This window comes from Oncorhynchus tshawytscha, linkage group LG07 (assembly GCF_018296145.1).
Source record: "Oncorhynchus tshawytscha isolate Ot180627B linkage group LG07, Otsh_v2.0, whole genome shotgun sequence".
In the NCBI taxonomy this organism is placed as follows: Eukaryota; Metazoa; Chordata; class Actinopteri; order Salmoniformes; family Salmonidae; genus Oncorhynchus; species Oncorhynchus tshawytscha.
The window spans coordinates 41,526,595-41,554,536 of record NC_056435.1 but is presented as its reverse complement, the minus strand read 5'-3'; the positions used below and the strand labels follow the sequence as shown (position 1 = coordinate 41,554,536).

General features: G+C 44.1%; 1 protein-coding gene across 2 annotated transcripts; it reads right to left on the bottom strand.

Annotated features, from left to right (window-relative positions):
• Nucleotides 1-1,957: 1,957 nt before the first annotated feature.
• LOC112254517 (matrix remodeling-associated protein 8) lies at nt 1,958-27,426 on the bottom strand. 2 transcript variants are annotated; one of them, XM_024427181.2, is made up of 12 exons: nt 27,148-27,426; nt 21,497-21,523; nt 20,207-20,509; nt 19,948-20,049; nt 19,710-19,840; nt 19,128-19,307; nt 18,847-18,988; nt 5,290-5,448; nt 5,132-5,159; nt 4,968-5,053; nt 4,806-4,877; nt 1,958-3,538 (listed from the first exon to the last, which is right to left on the bottom strand). In XM_024427181.2, exons 1-12 carry the CDS (start codon nt 27,188-27,190, stop codon nt 3,513-3,515), a joined length of 1,299 nt encoding a protein of 432 aa, XP_024282949.2. In that variant the 5' UTR covers nt 27,191-27,426; the 3' UTR covers nt 1,958-3,512. The 2 variants fall into 2 exon arrangements, with proteins under 2 accessions (XP_024282949.2, XP_024282950.2); XM_024427182.2 differs by having other exon boundaries at nt 5,132-5,162; nt 27,148-27,425.
• Nucleotides 27,427-27,942: the final 516 nt, after the last annotated feature.

Sequence of the window (27,942 nt, the reverse complement as noted above, 5' to 3'; positions counted from 1 at the left end):
CCACCCTCTCTCATTGTCACCTCAGAGGCTTCAGTAAATGATGTGTGTGATTCACAGCTCAGACCATCTTCACTCTGCAGAGCACTTCCGTGCCACGTCTCCTGTAAACTCTAATTGATGTGTGTTTGTGTGCATGTGTGTATATACATTTATGCATCACATACCACCAGCAGGGCTGCATCTCTAGTAAATGGGTTGGGATTTAAAGGCAGAATATCTCACCTTGTTAGACAGTAACACTATCACTTCATTGGCCATGGAACCCAGAGTGCGTCACTGACTGCTACAGCAGCTATAAAGGGGAGTCATTCATTCAACTGTCTGCCATGGTAAATTTACACTCAGTTTCTCCCAAAGCAAAACACTCAGTTAAACACTGAAGGGAATTCTGAATAAAGAACATCTATTTTTATCCTGTATCTTGTTAATGTTGTGATAGATGTGTTACATGCACCAATCAAATCTGTATGAATCTTAAAATTGGTTTGATGATTTATTTGTATTTATATTTATTATGGATCCCCATTAGTTCCTGCCAAGGCAGCACCTACTCTTCCTGAGGTTAATTAGTTCCTGCCAAGGCAGCACCTAATCTTCCTGAGGTTAATTAGTTCCTGCCAAGGCAGCACCTACTCTTTATGAGGTTAATTAGTTCCTGCCAAGGCAGCACCTACTCTTCCTAAGGTTAATTAGTTCCTGCCAAGGCAGCACCTACTCTTTATGAGGTCAATTAGTTCATGCCAAGGCAGCACCTACTCTTAATGAGTTCAATTAGTTCCTGCCAAGGCAGCACCTACTCTTCCTGGGGTCCATTATTTCTTGCCAAGCAGCACCTACTCTTCCTGGGGTCCATTAGTTCCTGCCAAGGCAGCACCTACTCTTCCTGGGGTCCATTAGTTCCTGTCAAGGCAGCACCTACTCTTCCTGGGGTCCATTATTTCTTGCCAAGGCAGCAGCTACTCTTCCTGTGTTCCACTAGTTCCTGGGGTCCAATTTCAGCACCTACTCTTCCTGGTCCACTCCTGCCAGTTCCTTCCTGGGTCAAGTTCCTGCAGCACCACCTACTCTTCCTGGGTCCACTAGTTCCTGTCAAGGCAGCACCTACTCTTCCTGGGGTCCATTAGTTCCTGTCAAGGTAGCACCTACTCTTCCTGGGTCCACTAGTTCCTGTCAAGGCAGCACACCTACTCTTCCTGGGGTCCATTAGTTCCTGTCAAGGCAGCACCTACTCTTCCTGGGGTCCATTAGTTCCTGTCAAGGTAGCACCTACTCTTCCTGGGGTCCAGCAAAATTAAGGCAGTTTATACCATTTTAAAAACATTACAATACATTCACAGACTGTGTGCCCTCAGGCCCATACTCCACCACTACCACATATATACAGTACAAAATCCATGTGTACATGTGTGTATAGTGCGTATGCTATTGTGTGGGTGTGTATGCATGTGTCTGTGCCTATGTTTGTGTTGCTTCATAGTCCCCGCTGTTCCATAAGGTGTTTTTATGTTTTTTTAAATACAATTTTACTGCTTGCATAACTTACTTGATGTGGAATAGAGTTCCATGTAGTCATGGCTCTATTTAATACTGTGCGCCTTCTATAGTCTGTTCTGACTATGGAAGATCTCTTGTGGCATGTCTTGTGGAGTATGCATGGGTGTCCAAGCTGTGCGCCAGTAGTTCAAACAGAAAGCTTGGTGCATTCAACATGTCAATACCTCTCATAAATACGAATGAATGTGCCTCTCCACAGCTGTAATGCATGTGGTTTCATTTGCACTACAGAGCCAGTTGAGTGTTTTTTTTTCAGGCATGCTTTGTTTGTAGAATTCATGAACAAGTGTATTTACATCAAACAAACAAGGAGAGCAAAGAATAATGTGAGTATTTTAACATAAAATGTCTCTGTTGCAATAAGATGGAAGGACTGTTGACAGAGGAAAGTCTAGACAGAAAGTAGAGTTGGGTAGAGTAGATCTTTATTGTCCCAATAAGCTATTTGTTATGCAGACAAGGAGACATGATACAGGAAAGTGTCAACTTAACGGATATAAGGGATTCAGTCCATTAACGATACAATACAATAGTAACATAAAGCATCAGAGTACACAAATACAAACAGTTCATAATGTGCAATGCAATGGCTTATTTATTAGAAAATTACACTGGTATCACTTTATTTTATTCTCTGTTTAGCCAGGTAAGTCATTGAAAACGAGTTATATTTTACAATGACGACCTAGTCAGTCAAAAGGTGACTGTACAATACACCAATATAGTCATGTGATGGCAGTATGATCACTTACAATAGGTTTTTATTAACAACTACTGTGTATACTGTAGTTGCGAATGTGAAGCGGAGTAGGATCAAGTTGCCCGTAGACAACAGATCTATGGCCAGTTTTGCATTGTTCCCTCTTAATGGTTAATGTTGGGATTGTACGTTGATCCTAGGTCTGTGTCTAAGGATAACTTATATCTGTAGTGTGTAATGCTGTCTGAAGAAGACATGGCCTTCACTCCCCTCTAGAGGGTTCAGTGGTGCTGAGAGAACACAGGTACCTGCCTCATAGGGACTGGAGTTACCCTAACCATCTAACCTAACTTGGGAAAAACTCTGGGCTTCGGGAACCCTGTCATATAAACCCTGTGCATCTTTGTAAATAAATACCTTCCCACAACGGCAGTTTTTGCAACCAATGACATAATTGTAACAATAAGAAGGTAATAGTATTGCTTTTTAACTGTTTAAAGGCGCCCACATACTAGGTTCGCTTTGCTCCTAGCAGAACTCGGCTAGGTTAAGCAAACGTCTGTGCCTCACATACTCCCTTAAAAGACCTTCGCTTGAAAAACAAGAAAAAAACATGAGACGCCGAAGCAACAACATAGCCAGTATACACTTCCTCAAAATAGTCAGAATTAATCGAAGATAAATCCAGAAATCTGTAATAAATTGGCGTTTTGGACGAGGAGGTCTTAGTCGCGTGAAAAAATGTGTGAAAAAATGACAACAAACACTTCTTTCAAGAATCCCTTCAATAGTTCCCATTCCTACTAGGAGTAGTACAGTTGACCAATCACCGACAAAAGGGTGTAGACTTCGACTACCGAACTTTGACTTGCCTCAAGAAAATGTTTTGTGTGCATGAACCTGCCGAACATCAAAACGAACAAAAACGTCACAACATTTTGTCATAATATATGCTCAAACTGTTTCACCTGTGAAGCATACAGTAAGATTTACAATCCCATTGTGGTTATCAAATGCGAGTGAAGGGTCTAACTTGAGGTGGAATGTAGAGGTGGGACTAGTGGAGGAGAGTGGACATCCCTACAGTACACTGAAACACCAGTAGCTGAGGGCCTAGGGGTTGGTCTAGTGGAGGAGAGTGGACATCCCTACAGTACACTGAAACACCAGTAGCTGAGGGCCTAGGATTTGGTTTGGAATGCAACCTGTGTCTGTAGCGTCTGCCTCTGGACCAGCCAGTGGCAAGCTGACTCCCCTCTCATTTCCAATACACCTTCTCCATCTCTGAAAGAGAGAGAGAGACTATTGTAATAAATAAATAAACATATATATATATATATATTATATATATATATATATGTATATAGTAAATTGAATGTAATATTTTGTGCTGAGTGTACAAAACATTAAGAACACCTACTCTTTCCATGACATAAGACTGACCAAGTGAATCCAGGTGAAAGCTGTGATCCCTTATTGATGTCACTTGTTCTATTCACATCAAAATAGTATAGATTTAAGGGCCTCCCGGGTGGCGCAGTGCCAGCTGTGCCACCAGAGACTCTGGGTTTGCGCCCAGGCTCTGACGTAACCGGCCACAACCGGGAGGTCCGTGGGGCGACGCACAATTGGCCTAGCGTCGTCCGGGTTAGGGAGGATTTGGCCGGTAGGAAAATCCTTGTCTCGTCGCGCACCAGCGACTCCTATGGCGGGCCGAGCGCAGTGCACGCTAACCAAGGTTGCCAGGTGTTTCCTCCGACACATTGGTGCGGCTGGCTTCCTGGTTGGATGGCTCTGTGTTAAGAAGCAGTGCGGCTTGGTTGGGTTGTGTATCGGAAGACGCATGACTTTCAACCTTCGTCTCTCCCGAGCGATGAGACAAGATAGTAGCTACTAAACAATTGGGGAGAAAAAGGGGTAAAATTAAAAAATATTTAAAAAATATTTAAAAAATGTATAGATTTAGGGGAGGAGACGGGTTAAAGAAATATTTTTGTTGGAAGGTGTTCTTAATGTTTTGTACACTCAGTGTATTTAAAAAAAACTCAAAACTTACTGTTGTGTAAGTTCGAAAATGTGTTGTGTATCATCAGTTTTCCCCTTATTTTGTCAGTAACTAAGAGTCGCTCAATTAGCCATGTCAGCTAACAATTTTTAGATTGGTAAATTAGTCTCGCCAGTTATCTAAACTTGTGGTAATCATGTCTGAATACCGAGCGCATGCAGGGCACGTGCTCAGGGGCCCTGACCTCCAGGGGGCCCCCATTGATCTTGTTAGTCACACTCAATCAGATATCATTAACATGGCATAATTCATGGAAAAATGTGTAGAAATGCAGGAAATTTCCTTTCAAACTGCTAAAATAATTATCTGCCCCATTCTACCCAAATGAGTAGAATTGCATAAAGTGTGTTATGAAAAAAGAAAAGAAAAAGAAAGAAAGGCTAGAGCCGGCCCTGCATACTTCATAAGGATGAGAGACATGGGGGGTTTAAGTGTGTGTGTGTGTGTGTGTGTGTGTGTGTGTGTGTGTGTGTGTGTGTGTGTTACCTTTGTCCAGGTCGATGACTTTGGGCAGGGTGGACATTTGAACCTTCTCCCTCAGCAGGTTGTTTTTGTAGTCTGAGAGACAGAAGAGAGTGGAGTGAATACACACACACACACACCCCCCCACACACACACACACATACACACACACACACACACACACACCTAGTTTCTTCTCCTCCTGGTTGCACGTCTTGACTTCAGGAACGTCCATCTCAAACTCATTGGTGGCCATGTCACCCCTGTTGGATCTATCACAGAGAGGAGTGAGTGTGTCAGTGAGTGAGCGAGCGAGCGAGCGTGTGCATGTGTGTGTCCAAGTTTCTCACCTCATAGATGTCTGTGGGTAAAACTCCACTGCTGAAACACAAAAACACAGTAAAGATGAAGACAGGCTGACTCAGACTCACTGACAGAGAGAGAGAGAGAAAGCTGACAGACACAGATCCAAAGTTAGTTAGTCAGGTCTTAGTACAGGAGCTCAGACCTTTGGTCTTGCGTCGGTGGGTAACGATGATGATGATGAGCACAATGAAGGCCAGGAGGAGGAGCGTCGTCAGGATGTAGCCAAGGGGCAGCAGGAAATGATGTCGCTGATCGGGCAGGATGACGTTGATGACACGTGGCGCCTCAGCCTTGCTATCCTCTGAGGAACAGGGAGAGGATTGTTAACCAATGGCTCCCCCTGTCTGTAATACACCCAGACTAAGATAAAAGTATATCCTGGCCACCAGGTGGGGCACTCTGGTCACTGTTGGAAGCTTCACTGATGCTGCTCTGGTAACGTGAGTGAACAACAACAGCAGCTAAATACATTGGATCAACTCCTGTACAATAGAGCTCATAGACATAATACATCATTAACCAACCTGTTTGCTATGTTCAGGCTTAGGGATATGTCCCCAAAAAATGTATTTAGTTTCTGTACGACTGTACTTGCTTTTAGGTATTTGTACAGATTTGATTTCAGACCGTTCTTGGGGAGGGAGGGAGGAGTGTTTATAGTGGCAACGCAGATGGTAGATCAGACTGTGAAATCATTGGCTAAGGCATTTAAATTCCTTTCCCTGAAAAGCCAGTATAAGTCAATCTCACAGTTATTGAGTATGTGTGTGTGTGTGTGTGTACAGCATGTGTGTGTACAGTATGTGTGTGTACAGTATGTGTGTGTGTGTATGTTTACGTGCATCTTTGTCTCTTTTGTCATGTCAATTGGGAACTCCAACGCCATGATGTCATCCCTACCAGTGCCAAGCCGTGTTGTAACATTGTAAAAAAATATATAAATATCCATGATAGTGGACAACAATTGGACAATCAACAATAGCTGTGTGCTGATCTACTGAGTGTTGAGAAGTAGAGCCACTACAACTGCTGGTTTCCTTTATGCTCATAAAAAATGTGCAAGGCAAGAGGCAGCCGGGGAGCAGCTGCCCAGCGTGTCTGAGCCAAAACGAGTTCCAGACCTGAAGTCATACTGTGATTTACTTTTCCTGGCAGTAAAAGAGAGAGAGAGGGAAGGAGGGAAGGAGAGAGAGTGATGGAAGGATGGACAGAGGGAAAGAGTTGGGGATTCAGTGGTTTCTGTACTGTAACTCTTCAAGCATGTCTGTCATAGTAGACTTAACACAGAGACGACCGTAAACAAAGGGATCTGATTCAAAACCATCTGTTTGTTTGGCCTTGGTCCATCTCCTAGGATCCTCCTCTCTCTCTCTCTCTCTCTCTCTCTCTCTCTCTCTCTCTCTCTCTCTCTCTCTCTCTCTCTCTCTCTCTCCCCTGTGTGTGTGTGTGTGTGTGTGTGTGTGTGTGTGTGTGTGTGTGTGTGTGTGTGTGTGTGTGTGTGTGTGTGTGTGTGTGTGTTGTGTGTGTGTGTTGTGTGTGTGTGTGTGTGTGTGTGTGTGTGTGTGTGTGTGTGTGTGTGTGTGTGTGTGTGTGTGTGTGTGTGTGTGTGTGTGTGTGGTCTCAGACAGACCCTTCCACACTCTGCCTGAACAACACTGAGAAGTGGGCCAAATAGGAGGTGGGAGAAGGGGGCAGCTGGAGCCTAATATGGTGACTGGAGTATGTTCGAGTGGGTGTGTCGAAAGAAAATGAGTGGAAAGGAGTAGAAAAGAGTAGGCGTGTCGAAAGGAAAGGACTGGGTGTGTCGAAAGGAAAGGACTGGGTGTGCCGAAAGGAAAGGACTGGGTGTGTCGAAAGGAAAGGAGTAGGTGTGTCGAAAGGAAAGGACTGGGTGTGCCGAAAGGAAAGGAGTGGGTGTGTCGAAAGGAAAGGAGTGGGTGTGCCGAAAAGAAAGGACTAGGTGTGCGAAAGAAAAGGAGTGGGTGTGTCGAAAGGAAAGGAGTGGGTGTGCCGAAAGGAAAGGACTGGGTGTGCCGAAAGGAAAGGACTGGGTGTGCCGAAAGGAAAGGACTGGGTGTGCCGAAAGGAAAGGAAAGTAGGTGTGTGAAAGGAAAGGAGTAGGTGTGTCGAAAGGAAAGGAGTAGGTGTGTCGAAAGGAAAGGAGTGGGTGTGTCGAAAGGAAAGGAGTAGGTGTGTCGAAAGGAAAGGACTAGGTGTGTGCCGAAAGGAAAGGAGTGGGTGTGTCGAAAGGAAAGGACTAGGTGTGTCGAAAGGAAAGGAGTGGGTGTGTCGAAAGGAAAGGAGTAGGTGTGTCGAAAGGAAAGGAGTAGGTGTGTCGAAAGGAAAGGACTAGGTGTGTCGAAAGGAAAGGAGTGGGTGTGTCGAAAGGAAAGGAGTAGGTGTGTCGAAAGGAAAGGAGTGGGTGTGTCGAAAGGAAAGGAGTAGGTGTGTCGAAAGGAAAGGACTGGGTGTGCCGAAAGGAAAGGAGTTGATTTAGCGAATGGAAAGGAGTGGATGTGTCGAAAGGAAAGAAGTAGATGTGTCGAAAGGAAAAAAGTAGATGTGTCGAAAGGAAATGAGTAGATGTGTTGAAAGGAAAGGAGTAGGTGTGTCGAAAGGAAAGGAGTGGGTGTGTCAAAAGGAAAGGAGTGGATGTGTTGAAAGGAAAGGAGTTGATGTGGCGAAAGGAAAGGAGTGGGTGTGTCGAAAGGAAAGGAGTGGGTGTGTCGAAAGGAAAGGAGTAGGTGTGTCGAAAGGAAATGAGTAGATGTGTCGAAAGGAAAGGAGTAGGTGTGTCGAAAGGAAATGAGTAGATGTGTCGAAAGGAAAGGAGTAGGTGTGTCGAAAGGAAAGGAGTTGATTTGGCGAAAGGAAAGGAGTGGGTGTGTTGAAAGGAAAGGAGTTGATGTGGCGAAAGGAAAGGAGTGGGTGTGTCGAAAGGAAAGGAGTGGGTGTGTCGAAAGGAAATGAGTTGATGTGGCGAAAGGAAAGGAGTGGGTGTGTCGAAAGGAAAGGAGTGGGTGTGTCGAAAGGAAAGGAGTTGATGTGGCGAAAGGAAAGGAGTGGGTGTGTCGAAAGGAAAGGAGTTGATGTGGTGAAAGGAAAGGAGTGGGTGTGTCGAAAGGAAAGGAGTTGTTGTGGCGAAAGGAAAGGAGTGGGTGTGTCGAAAGGAAAGGAGTTGATGTGGCGAAAGGAAAGGAGTGGATGTGTCGAAAGGAAAGAAGTAGATGTGTCGAAAGGAAAGAAGTAGATGTGTCGAAAGGAAATGAGTAGATGTGTCGAAAGGAAATGAGTAGATGTGTCGAAAGGAAAGGAGTAGGTGTATCGAAAGCATTCTGCTATATCTTAGATAGTCTTGATTGAGCATTGTTTTTGTTTTTTCACCAAGCAATTACGTACCGTGAGAGTTTGGAGTTGTATTTTATTTTTCCACAAATAACTGTAAATGTTCAGTTATAAAACTGACGATTGTTTTTTTTATTTTACATTTTTAAGTATGATGATGTGTTTAGTGAAGGTCAATACATGATGCTAATTGGTGGTTCTAATTTTTGAAATAGTGCCTTGGTTTTTTCCTCCGCTGCCTCCGGTCAGTAGATTTTAGACAAAGTCTTTTTAAAGATGAACAGTATTATCCAACACTGTTGAACTGATGATGTGTGTAGTGTATTTTATTTATATGATTATGGAGCTGTTCTTTGTTTGCTTTTGAGGAAACTAATAGGCTCTTTTTTTGGTGCATCGTTGAGTAGTATGAGTTTGTACATTTGCCAGTATGTGTTGTATATGTGACTGTCACCCTTGACATTCACTTCCAGGTTAGATGGTTTGGATCACATGTGTCAAACTCATTCCACGGAGGGCCAAGTGTCAGCGGGTTTTCGCTCCTCCCTTGTATGTCACGTTCTGACCTTAGTTCCTTTGTTATGTCTTTGTTTTAGTATGGTCAGGGCGTGAGTTGGGTGGGTTGTCTATGTTCCGTTTTCTATGTTGTGTTTTTGCGTTTGGCCTGGTATGGTTCTCAATCAGAGGCAGGTGTCGTTAGTTGTCTCTGATTGAGAATCATACTTAGGTAGCCTTTTCCCACTTGTGTTTCGTGGATGTTTATTTTCTGTCTTTGTGTATGTCACCAGACAGGACTGTTTCGTTTCATATCATTCTCATTGTTATTTTGTTTTAATGTTCTGAGTTGAATAAATATCGTCATGAACACGTACCACGCTGCCCTTTGGTCCTATCCTTGCGACTCCTCGAGAGAAGAAGAGGACGAGCGTTATATTGTACTTGATTGATGAATTAAGGTCACAAATTACTAAGGAACTCCCCTCAAATGGTTGTCTAGGTCTCAATTGAAAGGAAAACACAAAAACCAACAGCAGATACTAGGCCCTCAAAGGAATGAGTTTGATGCCCCTGGTTTAGGTAGTCTCATTTATCCATCTTCCCATTCTGAATTCAGGCTGCGGGTGATTAAAAGTTCTAATTGCTGGATATCCTCACTCTGGCTGGATTCCAATAGGAAGTACACATCACTTTGCAAGTGTGCATAATGTGATTTGCAGGCCTGATGTGGCCTGTAAACCAGGAGTTTCCTAACACCATTGTTAGGGTATAATTAGGCCCTCAAAGAAAGGCCTTTTGATATACAGTATGTAGTCATAAAGACTTTAATTTAAAAGGCTAATAAGGCTGGTGGAACCATTCATAGAGGGTTCTAAGAATAACCATTAAAAGATAAAAAGGGTTCTTGGTAGAACCGTTCATAGAAGGTTCTTGGTAGAACCGTTCATAGAGAGTTCTAGGAAAAACCTTTAGGTGATAAAAGGGTTCTTGGTAGAACCATTTATAGAGGGTTCTATGACGAACCCTACATAAAGGGTTCTAGGTAGAACTCTCTGCAAAGGGTTCTACCTAGCACCAAAACAGTTCTCCTATTCTTTTCTGTATACATCAATGATGTTGCTCTTGCTGCTGGTGATTCTCTGATCCACCTCTACGCAGACGACACCATTCTGTATACTTCTGGCCCTTCCTTGGACACTGTGTTAACTAACCTCCAGACGAGCTTCAATGCCATACAACTCTCCTTCCGTGGCCTCCAACTGCTCTTAAATGCAAGTAAAACTAAATGCATGCTTTTCAATCGATCGCTGCCCGCACCTGCTCGCCCGTCCAGCATCACTACTCTGGACGGCTCTGACTTAGAATACGTGGACAACTACAAATACCTGGGTGTCTGGTTAGACTGTGAACTCTCCTTCCAGACTCACATTAAGCATCTCCAATCCAAAATTAAATCTAGAATTGGCTTCCTATATCGCAACAAAGCATCCACTCATGCTGCCAAACATACCCTCGTAAAGCTGACCATCCTACAGATCCTCGACTTCGGTGATGTCATCTATAAAATAGCCTCCAACACTCTACTCAACAAACTGGATGCAGTCTATCACAGTGCCATCTTTTTTGTCACCAAAGCCCCATACACTACCCACCATTGCGACCGTTGGTTGGCCCTCACTTCATACTCGTCGCCAAACCCACTGACTACAGGTTATCTACAAGTCTCTGCTAGGTAAAGCCCCGCCCTAGGTAAAGCCCTGCCTTATCTCAGCTCGCTGGTCACCATAGCAGCACCCACTCGTAGCACGCGCTCCAGCCGGTATATCTCACTGGTCACCCCCAAAGCCAATTCCTCCTTTGGTTGTCTTTCCTTCCAGTTCTCTGCTGCCCATGACTGGAACGAATTGCAAACATTTCTGAAGCTGGAGACTCACATCTCCCTCACTAGCTTTAAGCACCAGCTGTCAGAGCATTTTACAGATCACTGCACCTGTACTTAGCCTATAAGTAAACAGCCCATCTATCTACCTACCTCATCCCCATACTGGTATTTATTTATTTATTTTGCTCCTTTGCACCCCAGTATCTCTACCTGCACATTCATCTTCTGCCGATCTACCATTCCAGTGTTTAATTGCTATATTGTAATTACTTCGCCACCATGGCCTATTTATTTCCTTAACTTACCTCATGTGCACTCACTGTATATAGACTTTTTGTTTTATTTTGTTCTACTGTATTATTGACTGTATGTTTTGTTTATTCCATGTGTAACTCTGTGTTGTATGTGTCGAATTGCTACGCTTTATCTTGGCCAGATCGGTGAAATAAAGGTGAAATAAATCAAATCAAAATAAATCAAAATGGAGATAAAGCGAAGAACCCTTTATTTTTTGTAAGTGTGCACTCCTTTCGACACACCCACACGCCATATTGGGCTTGAGCTACCCATACCTGTAGAATCTCTCTCTCAATTCAATTCAAGGGCTTTATTGGCATGGGAAACATATGTTAACATTGCCAAAGCAAGTGAAATAGATGAAACAAAAGTGAAATAAACAATAAAAATTAACAGTACATATTGCACCCACAGAAGTTCCAAAAGAATAAAGACATTTCAAATGTCATATCTACATACAGAGTTGTAGCAATGTGCAAATAGTTAAAGTACAAAAGGGAAAATAAATAAACATAAATATGGGTTGTATTTACATTGGTGTTTGTTCTTCACTGGTTGACCTTTTCTTGTGGCAACAAGTCACAAATATTGCTGCTGTGATGGTACACTGTGGTATTTCACCCAGTAGAGTTTATCAAAATTGGGTTTGTTTTTTAATTCTTTGTGGATCTGTGTAATTTGACAGAAATATGTGTCTAATATGGTCATACATTTGGCAGGAGGTTAGGAAGTGCAGCTCAGTTTCCACCTCATTTTGTGGGCAGTGTGCACATAACCTGTCTTCTCTTGAGAGCCAGGTCTGCCTACAACGCCCTTTCTCAATAGCAAGACTATGCTCACTGAGTCTGTACAAAGTCAAAGCTTTCCTTAAGTTTGGGTCAGTCACAGAGGTCAGGTATTCTGCCACTGTGAACTCTCTGTTTAGGGTCAGTCACAGTGGTCAGGTATTCTGCCACTGTGTACTCTCTGTTATGGGCCATATAGCATTCTAGTTTGCTCTGTTTTTTTGTTAATTACTTGACACATTGGAAATAATTATCTTTTTGTTTTCTCATGATTTGGTTGGGTCTAATTGTGTTGCTGTTCTGGGGCTCTGTTGGGTCTGTTTGTGTTTGTGAACAGAGCCACAGGACCAGCTTGCTTAGGGGACTCTTCTACAGCTTCAATCGCTTCCTTTTAGGTGGTTGAAGAATTTTAACAGCTCTTTTCTAGGTGCTGCTGTAGGCCCTCCTTGGTTGGTGACAGAAGCACCATATCATCAGCAAACAGTAGACATTTGATATCAGATTCTAGTAGGGTGAGGCCGGGTGCTGCAGACTGTTCTAGTGCACTCGCAAATTCATTGATATATATGTTGAAGAGGGTGTGGCTTAAGCTGCATCCCTGTCTCACCCCATGGCCCTGTGGAAAGAAATGTGGGGGTTTTTGCCAATTTTGTGTAGATGGATTTTATAATGTTGTATGTTTTCCCCCAACACCACTTTCCATCCATTTGTATAGCAGACCCTCATGCCAAATTGAGTCAAAGGCTTTTTTTAAATCAATAAAGCATGAGAAGACTTTGCCTTTGTTTTGGTTTGTTTGTTTGCCAATTATGGTGTGCAGGGTGAATACGTGGTCTGTCATATGGTAATTTGGTAAAAAGCCAATTTAACATTTGCTCAGTACATTGTTTTCACTGAGGAAATGTACAAGTCTGCTGTTAATGATAATGCAGAGGATTTTCCCAAGGTTGCTGTTGATGCATATCCCACGGTAGCTATTGGGGACAATTTTATCTCCACCTTTGTGTATTGGGGTGATCAGTCCTTGGTTCCAAACATTGGGGAAGATGCCAGTGCTAAGGATGATGTTAAATAGTTTAATTATAGCCAATTAGAAATTGTTGTCTGTATATTTTATAATTTCATTAAGGATACCATCAACACCACAGTCCTTTTTGGGTTGGAGGGTTTGTATTTTGTCCTGTAGTTCATTCAATGTAATCGGAGAATCCAGTGGGTTCTGGTAGTCTTTAAGTTGATTCTAAGATTTGTATTTTATCATGCTTATGTTTTTGCTGTTTGTTCTTTTTTATAGGGCCAAAAAGATTGGAGGAGTGGTTTACCCATACATCTCCATTTTGGATAGATAATTCTTTGTGTTGTTTGTTTAGTGTTTTCAAATTTTCCCAGAAGGGTTTAGATTCTATGGATTCTTCAATTACATTCAGCTGATTTCTGATGCGCAGTTCCTTCTTTTTCCGTAGTGTATTTCTGTATTGTTTTAGTGATTCACCATAGTGAAGGCGTAGACTCGGGTTTTCTGAGTCTCTATGTTTTTGGTTGGATAGGTTTCTCAATTTCTTTCTTAGGATTTAACATTCTTCATTGAACAATTTGTCATTGTTGTTAACTTTATTCAGTTATTTGTTTGACATTTTTAGATTTTGTAGGGAAGCCGAGAGGTCACATATACTGTTTAGATTTTCTACTGCCAAGTTTACACCTTCACTATTACAGAGGAACATTTTGTCCAGGAAGTTGTCTAAAAGGGATTGAATTTGTTGTTGCCTAATTTTTTTGTTTCTCTCTCTCATCAAGTGAAGTTCCTGTTCTTATTTATGACCAAGTTTGATTTGTTTTGTCATTTTTTGAGGGGGGGTGGAATACAGATACATTATCCATGTAAATGTTTAAGTTTAGAAAACATGTACCCATAGGCTGCCACTTTACAAAAAAAAACGTCAAGTAATATATACAGAGTTTAAGTAATAATAACAGAAAAAGCTAACAAAAAAGAAGTGTGACTCCACCACCAACCCCACCCAGCCAACATCTCTCCATCCAACCCCCCTAGCAACTAGGGTTGCTCGTCAGTCAGAGACCCAGATGCAGACACGGGAGGCAGATGGTTTGAGTCTTTGATATTTATTAGCCCAAAAGAAGTAGGCAAGAGAAGGGTCATGGACAGCAAAATGTCAAAACCAGTTCAGAGTCCAGGAGGAACAGCGTGGGAGGCAGGCTCGAGGTCAGGGCAGGCAGAATGGTCAGGGCAGGCAGAATGGTCAGGGCAGGCAGAATGGTCAGGCAGGCGGGTACAGTCCAGAAAACAGGCAAGGGTCAAAACCGAGAGGACTAGTAAAAGAGAATAGAAACGGCAGGAGCATGGTAGGACGCCACCTGGTTGACCGGGGTGTCGGCGGTGGAAGTTGGTGATGAGGGCTGAATCCAGGATGTCTCTAGCTGGAACCCAGCACCTCTCCTCCGGGCCATAACCCCCCCAGTCAACCAGGTACTGGAAACCCCTGCCCCATGGTCAAACACCCAGGAGACGTCTCACCGTGTTAGAGTCCAGAAAACAGGCAAGGGTCAAAACTGGGAGGACTAGTAAAAGAGAATAGAACAGGCAGGAGCATGGGAAAAACACACTGGTTGACTTGGAACATACAAGACAAACTGGCACAGAGAGACAGGAAACACAGGGATAAATACACCAGGGAAAACAAGCGACACCTGGAGGGGGCGGAGACAATAACAAGGACAGGTGAAACTGATCAGGGTGAGACATATGTTCACTTCAGGGCCTGAAACACCCCATAATTCAATATGCGATGATTGTACATTCAAAACTTAAAACCTCAAGGTCAATATGGAGAAGTCAACGTGTAAGTATAAGTAAAAATGAATGTAAATAAGTTCGAAATTGTGCTACTCATGCACAAACACGTCTCGCAAAGGTAATGATGTTTTTGTTTGGTTAGCTTTTGGAGATTGTAGAAATAAAACATTTCCCTTCTTCAGAAGTTCCAGCTAGGCAGGCTAATGTTAGTAAGCTAAGTCATTTGCTATCTATCATACAGTAGGCGTATATTAATAATTATATAGTTAATATAAGTAGACATGCAATCATAATTGACTGTAGCGCATATAAAGCACCCTCAAGCTACCGAGTGACGAATTTCAGGGCAGGGGCGGTCCACTTAAAATTAATTCCTTCCTCCCTCGCCCCTTGCCCTGCAAGTGTAAACTCGTCAGACATCATGAAACATCATCAGAAATGTCCACTTAATTTGAGGGCTGAGGGGAGAGGGTGTGTCTGTTAAGTGTTTGGAATGCAGCCTTTATCATTTTTTTGCAGAAATGTTTAACCTACTAGGAATGCCTTGGAGATCAACCAGCGATCGCGATCGACCGGTTGATGACCACTAGTCTAGATATAGTAAAATATAATCTGCATATAATGAGATGAAGTGATCAATTGATTTGAGGGGAATGTGTGTTATTTCCTTTGATTGACGAATTGCCTGGGCCAGGTGTTCCATATATAATAAAAATGGCAAGGGTGAAATTGGATCGCCTTGTCTGCGGACTCTTGTGATTCTGGATGGAGCTGATATTGCCTGTTATAACTATAGCTGAGGGATTGGCATATAGCATTTTAATCATTTTAATCAAATTGGAGCCAATTCCCTTAAGTTCCAAGACAGACCAGAGATATAACTTTCTAATATATCAAAAGCTGTTTCTGCATGGAGAGATAATACAGTTGTTTCTGATGAAGTATCTAAGATATGTAATAGTCGACCGAGGTCCGTGCGGATCAATTTTGGTAAGTGTTGAGAGGGGACGACAACATTTTTAGAAAACAGTTTAATATCTGTGTATCAAAGATATATCAAAGATATATCAAAGATAGGTGGCGATAGTGAGAACACTGGGTGGCATCCTTACCTTTTTTTAACTCTAGGGGATCGGTGTCCCTAAACCGGGACGGTTGTTGCTAACGTGCACTAATGTGATTAGAATGATGTTGTAAGTAACAGTAAACTTTCCAGGATATAGACATGTCTTATATGGGCAGAAAGCTTACATTCTTGTTAATCTAACTGCATTGTCCAATTTACAGCAGTTATTACACTGAAAAATACCATGCTATTGTTTGATGAGAGTGCACAACAACAAAACACTTTTATCACAGCAACTGGTTGATACATTCACCTGTGAAGGTAAATAATGTACTTACATTCAGTAATCTTGCTCTGATTTGTCATCCTGAGTGTCCCAGAGATAAAATGTAGCATAGTTTAGATTGATCAAATCCATTTTTATATTTAAATGTAGGAACTGGGTTCTACAGTTTGAACCTGATTTTTTAAAAATGTAATAGACAGGAGGAATAATGTCCCATCCAGATGATTTGCCTTTGTTCATGCTATCCAATGCCCTTTTGAGGCGATCTTCCTGATTCTGTCAATAAACAATGAAAAAGAGAGAGAGAAAGTAGGAGAATGAAAAAGAAAGAGAAAGGCAGAGGGGAGGAAGAGAGCATGAGGGAGAGAGAAAAGTCAATACATTTTGATGAGATGGAGGTAAACAAACTCAAGACGTAGGCAAAGTCAAGTTCAAATAAGTGCCTGTGGGACCTCAGGATAGGGAGAGGAGAAAAACAGGAATGAGACAGCGATAAAGAGAGAGATAGAGGGAGAGAGAAAAATGCTCTAACTCGTTTAGAATGTCCGGTCTGGGCCAAAGTCAACAGCAAGCCAGACACGCTGGGTAGAATCAGAGGGTACTACAGGCACAGAATCTACTAGTGTGTGTGTGTGTGTGTGTGTGTGTGTGTGTGTGTGTGTGTGTGTGTGTGTGTGTGTGTGTGTGTGTGTGTGTGTGTGTGTGTGTGTGTGTGTGTGTGTGGCTGTCTGTCTGTCTGTCTGTCTGTCTGTCTGTCTGTCTGTCTGTCTGTCTGTCTGTCTCTGTCTGTCTGTCTGTCTGTCTGTCTGTCTGTCTGTCTGTCTGTCTGTCTGTCTGTCTGTCTGTCTGTCTGTCTGTCTGTCTGTCTGTCTGTCTGTCAGTTCTGTCATGGATGGGAGGTGGGGTGTAGTAGGGGGTTTGGGAATTGCTAAGAGTTAGGTTTTAAACATGTTATTCCACTGAGATTGGAGGAACTTTGAATTGAGAGAAAACACACACACCCAAACACACATACTGTACACACACAGCCATGGCTCCAAAGAACACATATATTTCTCAACCACACTCAATGACTTTCCCACATTCTCCCATTTGTGGCTTCAGAATAGCACCCCCTCCCCTCCCCGAAAACACACACACACACACACACACACACACACACACACACACACACACACACACACACACACACACACACACACACACACACACACACACACACACACACACACATCTCTCTCTACATTTGCAGTGGTGGGTTGGCTGATTTCCAGACATAAACACATAGTTATCTGCTGATCATGGACGGAGCAAAGAAACAAAGGAGAAAGAAAAGGAGGTAATAATGGGAATTAGAGAGAAAGGACGAGAAAGGGAGAGAGCATAGCTAACTGGGAGGGGAGAGCATAGCATGGGAGCTAACTGGGAGGGGGAGAGAGCATAGCTAACTGGGAGGGGGAGAGAGCATAGCTAACTGGGAGGGGGGGAGAGAGAGCAGGGAGGGGAGATAGCTAACTGGGAGGGGGAGAGAGCATAACTAACTGGGAGGGGAGGAGAGCATAGCTAACTGGGAGGGGGAGAGAGCATAACTAACTGGGAGGGGGAGAGAGCATAGCTAACTGGGAGGGGGAGAGAGCATAACTAACTGGGAGGGGGAGAGCATAACTAACTGGGAGGGGGAGAGAGCATAGCTAACTGGGAGGAGGAGAGAGCATAGCTAACTGGGAGGGGAGAGAGAGCATAACTAACTGGGAGGGGAGAGAGCATAGCTAACTGGGAGGGGGAGAGAGCATAACTAACTGGGAGGGGAGGGAGAGAGAGAGCATAGCTAACTGGGAGGGGGAGAGAGTCTGGTGGCAGAGTGAGCGGAATGGGACAGGGACTGTCTGAAGACAAAACCAGATCCTCAAAACTAACCTCAGACTACACCCCCCTCCCTGTCACACACACTCCATCTACCCTCCACATTTTCCCTCTTGAGAGTGGGGAGGGGGGGGCTGAATGCTGAGAGGTGGTGGAGTGGGTCTAGGAAGTTAGGGAGACTGGCGTGGGTGGGTTTGCTAGGTTAGGCATGGGAGATTTGGAAGGCTGTCTTGGATGGGAGGAGGGGTAAGGAGTGGGAGAAGGGGTAAGGAAGGAGATGTTTGGAAGGCTGTTTGGGTTGGGAGAGAGGGGTAAGGAGGGGGCAGGTTAGGGAGACTGGCCAGGGTGTGTTGGGGTAAGGAGGATTTGGAAGGCTGGGTTGGGTTGGGAGAGATGGGTGAAGAGGGGGAGGTGTCGTAAGGAGGGGTATTGGGGGTGAGGAAGAGGGAGGAGGGTGGTTTAGGGGTCTGGCGCCGCACTAGCTGACAAGGCAGGAAGAGCTGCTCATAAAACAAATCCCCTAACTACGACTGGTTACTCCCCCTCTCCTCTCCTTCTCTTTTCTCTCTCCCTGCTCCTCCTATACTCCCACTCTCCTTCTATTCGTCCCCCTCTTCCTCCTCCCCTCCCCCCTCTTAAAATGTGCTGTTTGGGAAAAAAGGAAAAGCCAATGATGAGGACGATAGGGAAGAAGGGATAGGGAGGGAGGAGAGCAAATGAAAGAGCAACTGGGATTTCTCTCTAAGTTGTACATAAGCACGTGTACGATTTCTACAGTGGTCAACTGGAGTGCAGTGTGTATCTGTGTGTACTGTATATTATGTATGTCTGTGTGTCTGTGTGTGTACATGTAGTATCTCACCCTTGTCTTGGTTGGGCAGTGCTCTGGGGGCAACAGTAGCCTGAGGCTCAGCTGGGCCTACGGTGAGCTGAAACTGTCTTCTCTCATGAAGACCACAGTAGTGATGATGTAGGTGACAGGTGTACAGACCCTGATCTCCTGGCTGTGGGGCAGACAGCCAGATGCATACAGTCAGAGATCCCTGTTTTACCACTGTACCACTGTAGTTGCTATGGTGTTACACAGTTGTTACATGTTGTGCACAGACAGACAGACAGACACGGGATGGTGTTATAGAGGACCTGCAGGGCAGAGATAGCCAGAGAGAAGTCTCCCTGTGTGAAGGACTCAGCGCTAATGTTCATCTTCCTCTGGAGGAACAGGGGTCCGTAGCTGCGCTGCTCCCCAGAGGCATACAGGTCTATCAGACGGTCTGCACGGTCGTGACGAACACCCGGAGGCTGCCGGTCCCAATGCACCACCTAAGACCAGATAGAGAAGGATTGGACAATACATTATAGTAAAAGAGACCATACATCTTTCTTTCCAACTACCCTTGAAGTAATCACTGGACTGACTTTACATGATTACTGAAATCAATGCTGGGAAAGCATGCACTACCTAAGATGGGATAGAGGGTTAAGATAGATATTATGTGATAAAAGTGCACAGGAAATATACATGACAAGACTGAGACTGAGAAGTATTTGAGATCATGTCATTAAGGAAGCCAGCTGTTCCAATCCTTCCGTTCAGTTCCATTCACTTGGAGTTTCATTTATCTTCCTGCCCATTTACATTCCTCCTAAATGACATCACTGTCCAATTCTTCCTCATCTCATTCTAGTGCTGTAAAAAAGCATTCATAACACACACACACACACCTGCTGTTCCTCCTCACTGCCATCTTCTGTCCACACAGAGCGGCGATTCACACACGGCAACACCACCGTGCTGCCAACCAACACCACAAACACAGCTTTCTGACCGTCCCAGAACCGCTGCTCCTTACGACCTGAAACCCACACAGATCACAATACAACCACACGTTGAGAAAGGTTAGGACCACAATATTACCATATCATAATTATTTTCCCCTACTTGGGATAAGGCAGAACTTACGTGACTTGGTGACGTTGACCTGTATTCTGATCGTTTCATACAGGTGACAGTAGTGATGGTGCAGGTTACAGGAGTACAGGCCTCGGTCACTTATCGCAATGTCTAGAGAGCGTGGGAGAGAGAGAGAAAGATAAGGATAAGGAGAAAGAGAGAGAGAGAGAGAGAGGGAGAGAGAGAGAGAGAAAAAGATAAGGAGAAGAGAAAGAGATGGCCTCAAATCACATTAAGAGAAACAGACAAAAAGACAGACAGCTATCACCTCTGATGACGAGAGAGAAGTTTCCGTCGTTGAAAGCTGATTGGCTGAGGCTGACCCTCCCCTGGTTGTGTCCGTTATAGATGCGCTGGTCTCCAGCAGAAAACATGTCTGCAACCCTCTCCATGGCATAGTCTGGCCCTGGGCGGTACAGGTCCCAGTGGACCACCCTCTGTCTGTCCTTCAGACTGTCCCTGGTCCACACCATGCGCCCGCTCACACACTGCAGTACCACCCTAGAGCCAGTGGGGGCGCTCACGTTGTAGCCCGCAACAACCACACTGCTGCTGTCGGACTGAGCCAACACTAAAAGAAAGAAAGAAAAGAGAGAGAGAGAGAGAGAGAGAGAGAGAGAGAGAGAGAGAGAGAGAGAGAGAGAGAGAGAGAGAGAGAGAGAGAGACAAAGAGAGACAGAGAGAGAGAGAGAGACAGAGACAGAGAGAGAGAGAGAGAGAGAGAGAGAGACAGAGAGACAGAGAGAGAGAGAGAGAGAGAGACAGAGACAGAGAGAGAGAGAGAGAGACAGAGAGAGAGAGAGAGAGACAGAGAGAGACAGAGAGAGAGACAAAGAGAGACAGAGAGAGAGACAGAGACAGAGACAGAGAGAGAGAGAGAGAGAGAGAGAGAGAGAGAGAGAGAGAGAGACAAAGAGAGAGAGAGACAGAGACAGAGAGAGAGAGAGAGAGAGAGACAGAGAGAGAGAGAGAGAGAGAGACAGAGAGAGAGAGAGAGAGACAGAGAGAGAGAGAGAGAGAGAGAGAGAGAGAGAGAGACAGAGAGAGAGAGAGAGAGAGAGAGAGAGACAGAGAGACAGAGAGAGAGAGAGAGAGAGAGAGAGAGAGAGAGAGAGAGAGAGAGAGAGAGAGAGAGAGAGAGAGAGAGAGAGAGAGAGAGAGAGAGAGAGAGAGAGAGAGAGAGAGAGAGAGAGAGAGAGAGAGAGAGAGAGAGAGACAGAGAGAGAGAGAGAGAGAGAGAGAGAGAGAGAGAGAGACAGAGAGAGAGACAGAGAGAGAGACAGAGAGAGAGAGAGACAAAGAGAGACAGAGAGAGAGAGAGAGAGAGAGAGAGAGACACAGAGAGAGAGAGAGAGAGAGAGAGAGACAGAGAGAGAGAGAGAGAGAGAGAGAGAGAGAGAGAGAGACAGCATGCACTTACAGTATTTGCATGACATAAACACACTCACAAACACGGTCATAACTAATACACACACACTCAGACCTAACACATTAAAGTTGCACACATACTAAGTATATACAAACACACACACTAGTCAGGTAAAACATTGAGACTCACCAGCAGTGAAGAGGAAGGCCGCAGGGACTGTAACAGAAACATGAGAATCATCGTACTGTAATTACAAACACAGACGCTAGTCACACACACACACACACACGCCTACGTAGCTGTGTTGTCCAGGAGCTCAGAGTGGGTGTTTAGTAAGAGGAATCAGCCCCACCAGACTAGAGCATGCAACTTACACCACAACTTTACCACACTGGAAAAACAGACCCTATAAAACACACTGTCATTTACTCTTTGTTACTCCAGACCACAGAAACACCCAATGACAGAAACACACACATTGTATATTAGATACATAGTCAAACACATAATGTACTCAAACATATACCTGCATAGAGGCATGCACAGACACAGACTCGTGTCTGTATAGAGGCATGCACCGACACACACACACACACACACACACACACACACACACACACACACACACACACACACACACACACACACACACACACACACACACACACACACACACACACACATACAACATGGGACTGGTTGAACACACACGTGTATGTAAAAACACAGTTAGAAACACACACCACAGGAGACTCAGGAAAAACCCACAGAAGCTACAGTAACATTACAGCAGTAGCATGCCAGCTAAAGAGACCCCGTCAAATCCCAAGGTGTCACAGCCAGTCCGAAGCCAAAGGTCACTCAACATGAAGCTGTTTCCCTGCCACTGGATAACTTCAACCATTCCACACACTGGGGGAAAACCCTGGATCAAGTGTTCAGTTGAGGAACACATTCTGGTGGAACATGGACGATGAGCAAGAGGCCGCATCACGCTGATTCAAGGTCAGTTTTGCAATTCCATCCCTAATGGGTTTATGGTTGGGGTTTGGGGAGGATTAAAGTGATGCCAGATATGTGCCTATAAGGACAAAGCTATGAGAGAGGATGCTGCTCCAACTGACTTATGACATCCCTTTCTGATTTCTGTCCAAGCCATCTGACCTGAGATGACTTTATGTCTGATTGGCTCATCCTGTCCAGAGTTCCACAAACACACACCTTGGCCCACCAATCACACTCAGAGAGAAGAAGTATAGGTAAAAACTATGCACAGCTGTACCATTAAGAAAGAAAGAAAGCGAGAAAGAAAGCGAGCGAGAGAGAGATTAGGATCTGGCTAAAAATGCTTGAATTAGTTATAGAAACCATTGCCCTTTATGGTTGTGAGGTCTGGGGTCCACTCACCAACCAAGAATTCACAAAGTGGGACAAACACCAAATTGAGACTCTGCATGCAGAATTCTGCAAAAATATCCTCCCTGTACAACGTAGAACACCAAATAATGCATGTAGAGCAGATTTCGGCCGATACCCGCTAATTATCAAAATCCAGAAAAGAGACGTTAAATTCTACAACCACCTAAAAGGAAGCGATTCCCAAATCTTCCATGACAAAGCCATCACCTACAGAGATATGAACCTGGAGAAGAGTCCCCTGAGCAAGATGGTCCTGGGGCTCTGTTCACAAACACAAACACACCCCACAGAGCCCCAGGACAGCCACACAATTAGAGAACAAAAAGCCACTCATGAGAAAACAAAAAGTTAATTACTTGACACATTGGAAAGGATTAAACAAAAAACAGAGCAAACTAGAATGCTATTTAGCCCTTAACAGAGAGTACACAGTGGCAGAATACCTGACCACTGTGACTGACCCTAAACAGAGAGTTCACAGTGGCAGAATACCTGACCACTGTGACTGACCCTAAACAGAGAGTTCACAGTGGCAGAATACCTGACCACTGTGACTGACCCTAAACAGAGAGTTCACAGTGGCAGAATACCTGACCACTGTGACTGACCCTAAACAGAGAGTTCACAGTGGCAGAATACCTGACCACTGTGACTGACCCTAAACAGAGAGTTCACAGTGGCAGAATACCTGACCACTGTGACTGACCCTAAACAGAGAGTTCACAGTGGCAGAATACCTGACCACTGTGACTGACCCTAAACAGAGAGTTCACAGTGGCAGAATACCTGACCTCTGTGACTGACCAAAACTTAAGGAAAGCTTTGACTATGTACAGACTCAGCGAGCATAGCCTTGCTATTGAGAAAGGCCGCCGTAGGCAGACCTGGCTTTCAAGAGAAGACAGGTTATGTGCACACTGCCCACAAAATGAGGTGGAAACTGAGCTGCACTTCCTAACCTACTGCCAAATGCATGACCATATTAGAGACACATATTTCCCTCAGATTACACAGATCCACAAAGAATTCGAAAACAAACTCGATTTTGATAAACTCCCATATGTACTGGGTGAAATACCACAGTGTGCCATCACAGCAGCAATATTTGTGACCTGTTGCCACAAGAAAAGGTCAACCAGTGAAGAACAAACACCATTGTAAATACAACCCATATTTATGCTTATTTATTTTCCCTTTTGTACTTTAACCATTTGTACATTGCTACAACTCTGTATATACACATAACATGACATTTGAAATGTCTTTATTCTTTTGGAACGTCTGTGAGTGTAATGTTCACTGTTCATTTTATTGTTTATTTCACTTTTGCATATTATCTACTTCACTTGCTTTGGCAATATTACCATATATGTTTCCCATACCAATAAAGCCCCTTAAATTTAATTAATTGAGAGTAAGAGAGTAAGAGAGTAAGAGAGTAAGAGAGTGAGAGAGAGAGAGAGAGAGAGAGAGAGAGAGGGAGAAATAGATACATGGGCATAGAGAGAGGGAGAAATAGATAAATGTGCAGAGAGAGAGGGAGAAATAGATAAATGTGCAGAGAGAGAGGGAGAAATAGATCAATGTGCAGAGAGAGAGGGAGAAATAGATAAATGTGCAGAGAGAGAGGGAGAAATAGATAAATGTGCAGAGAGAGAGGGAGAAATAGATAAATGTGCAGAGAGAGAGGGAGAAATAGATAAATGGGCAGAGAGAGAGAGAGAGAGAGAGAGAGAGAGAGGGAGAGGGAGAAATAGATAAATGTGCAGAGAGAGAGAGAGAGAAATAGAGAAATGAGAGAGAGAGAGAGGGAGAAATAGATAAATGTGCAGAGAGAGAGGGAGAAATAGATAAATGGGCAGAGAGAGAGGGAGAAATAGATAAATGGGCAGAGAGAGAGGGAGAAATAGATAAATGGGCAGAGAGAGAGGAGAAATAGATAAATGGGCAGAGAGAGAGGGAGAAATAGATAAATGGGCAGAGAGAGAGGGAGAAATAGATAAATAGGCAGAGAGAGGGAGAAATAGATAAATGGGCAGAGAGAGAGGGAGAAATAGATCAATGGGCAGAGAGAGAGGGAGAAATAGATCAATGGGCAGAGAGAGGGGGAGAAATAGATCAATGGGCAGAGAGAGAGGGATAAATAGATCAATGGGCAGAGAGAGAGGGAGAAATAGATCAATGGGCAGAGAGAGAGGGAGAAATAGATCAATGGGCAGAGAGAGAGGGAGAAATAGATCAATGGGAAGAGAGAGAGGGAGAAATAGATCAATGGGCAGAGAGAGAGGGAGAAATAGATAAATGGGCAGAGAGAGAGGGATAAATGGGCAGAGAGAGGGAGAAATAGATAGAAGAAATGGGCAGAGAGAGAGGGAGAAATAGATAAATGGGCAGAGAGAGAGGAGAAATAGATAAATGGGCAGAGAGAGGGGGAGAAATAGATCAATGGGCAGAGAGAGAGGGATAAATAGATCAATGGGCAGAGAGAGAGGGAGAAATAGATCAATGGGCAGAGAGAGAGGGAGAAATAGATCAATGGGCAGAGAGAGAGGGAGAAATAGATCAATGGGAAGAGAGAGAGGGAGAAATAGATCAATGGGCAGAGAGAGAGGGAGAAATAGATAAATGGGCAGAGAGAGAGGGATAAATGGGCAGAGAGAGAGGGAGAAATGGGCAGAGAGAGAGGGAGAAATGGGCAGAGAGAGAGGGAGAAATAGATAAATGGGCAGAGAGAGAGGGATAAATGGGCAGAGAGAGAGGGAGAAATAGATCAATGGGCAGAGAGAGAGGGAAAAATAGATCAATGGGCAGAGAGAGAGGGAGAAATAGATCAATGGGCAGAGAGAGGGGGAGAAATAGATCAATGGGCAGAGAGAGAGGATAAATGGGCAGAGAGAGAGGGAGAAATGGGCAGAGAGAGAGGGATAAATGGGCAGAGAGAAAGGGAGAAATAGATAAATGGGCAGAGAGAGAGGTATAAATGGGCAGAGAGAGAGGGAGAAATAGATAAATGGGCAGAGAGAGAGGGAGAAATAGATAAATGGGCAGAGAGAGAGGGAGAAATGTATAAATGTGCAGAGAGAGGGGGAGAAATAGATAAATGTGCAGAGAGAGAGAGGGTAGGAAAGTGTTGGGAAAGCAGGTTGAACCAGAGAGAAAGGAAAAGAGAGAGTGAGGGGTGATAAAAGGAGGACGTAAGGTGGCAGCTTTTTGCTCTGATGGAAGAGAGGTGAGGTGATGGGGGTGAGTATGAGGATGAGGTGTGTGAGAGAGTGGTGGAGGGTAAGCCTATGTAGCTGTGTTGTCCAGGAGCTCAGAGTGGGTGTTTAGTAAGAGGAATCAGCCCCACCAGACTAGAGAATGCAACTTACACCACAACTTTACCACACTGGAAAAACAGACCCTATAAAACACACTGTCATTTACTCTTTGTTACTCCAGACCACAGAAACACCCAATGACAGAAACACACACATTGTATATTAGATACATAGTCAAACATAATGTACAAACATATACCTGCATAGAGGCATGCACAGACACACACAGACACACACACATCACACACACACAGACACACACACACACAGACACACACACACACACACACACACACAGACACACACACACACACACACACGACACACACACACAGACACACACACACACACACACGCACACACACAGACACACACACACACACACACACACACACACACACACACACACACACACACACACAGACACACACAGACACACACAGACACAGAGAGAGAGAGAGAGAGAGAGAGAGAGACTGATGCATGCTCTAGTCTGAACAGCTGTGCCTTCCATTCCAGTGAATCAGTAAGTGAAGACTGTACTGGTCATCAACCAGTATCCAAACACACATCCCATAATAGTCAACTGCTTTTACAGTCCTCTGTTAAGAGAATCGATAGGAGCAAAAAAAATAAGCAAAGACAGACAGACAGGCAGACAGACAAACACACAGTTCATAGTTCTGTCTGGAAGCAGAGTTCTAGCAGCTGTTTTTTCTTTAGATGAGAATTTCTGTCCAAACAACAACAGGGTAGGACTACCTCTCATCTGACATTATGTGGGCATGAGAAAATGTGTCATCCACTTCAGCCTTTGAAATGTTGAGCTTTCCTTGCTGGTTTGGCAACAGGACCCATACCCCCATACCCATGTGTGCATGTATATGCACGCACACACGCTCACACACGCATTCACAAATCTAGTGCTAAAACAGTGCATAACTGCTCAGACTCACTGTGGTGTGTGTTAGGTTAAACTAGGCGAGATCAAATGCATCATGACCCAAAATGAACACAATGTGTATAGGCTTGACAAAATTATAGTAGTCGAAAAGCTAATAAAATAACAGTGTAGTATTTCAAGTTGGGTTGGCTACTTACTTTGGACCAAGATGAGTGCTTGAATCACGTCCGGTATCTTCATCTCAAATCTCTGTTGTTTACAAAGGAGCAGGCACTTTTGTTGCCTACACCTATTGCCAGTCACACCTGAGGAAAAAAAAAACAATGTCCGCTCATCCGTCAGCTCAGTTGTTCCTCGGCCCACGAAAACAGTGACTGTCTGATGAGCTGTGTAAACTTTTCACTGCATTCAGCGACTGAACCAAACAACCTCAGTTAGTGAAACGAACAGACCCGAACTAACCCTCCTTGGTTTGCCTGCTGAACAAACTCCGACTCCTCCCGTTGCAGGCCCGCTCCCCCCCCCGCGCTGAAACCCGACTCCACTGGGCCTCATCCACCTCCAGGCTGCACCTTCATATTCATCCTCTTTATTCCTCTCATCCTTTCTACTCAACTCTCACCATATCAGCAGTGGTGGAAAAAGTACCCAATTCTCATACTTGAGTAAAAGTAAAGATACAGTATCTTCATAGAAAATGGTAAAAGTGAAAGTCACCCAGTAAAATACTACTAAAGTAAAAATATGATCATTTCAAATTGCTTATATTTAGCAAACCAGGGGCAGGCTCCAACATTCAGACATCATTTACAAACATTTGTGTTTGCTGAGTCTGACAGATCAGAGGCAGTAGGGATGACCAGGGATGTCATCTTGATAATTGTGTGAATTAGATAATTTTCCTGTCCTGTTAAGCATTCAAAATGTAAAGAGTACCTTTGGCTGTCAGGGAAAATGTATGGAGTAAAAAGTACATTATTTTCTTTAGGAAT

Excerpts from the sequence above, each read along its gene's own strand:
- LOC112254517 (XM_024427182.2), bottom strand. The coding sequence starts at position 27,190 with ATGAAGATACCGGACGTGATTCAAGCACTCATCTTGGTCCAAA. Across the intron at positions 20,510-21,496 it reads GGCCTTCCTCTTCACTGCTG|TGTTGGCTCAGTCCGACAGC; the intron begins GTGAGTCTCAAT and ends TCTTTCTTTTAG. Across the intron at positions 19,841-19,947 it reads GGTCAACGTCACCAAGTCAC|GTCGTAAGGAGCAGCGGTTC; the intron begins GTAAGTTCTGCC and ends TGTGGGTTTCAG.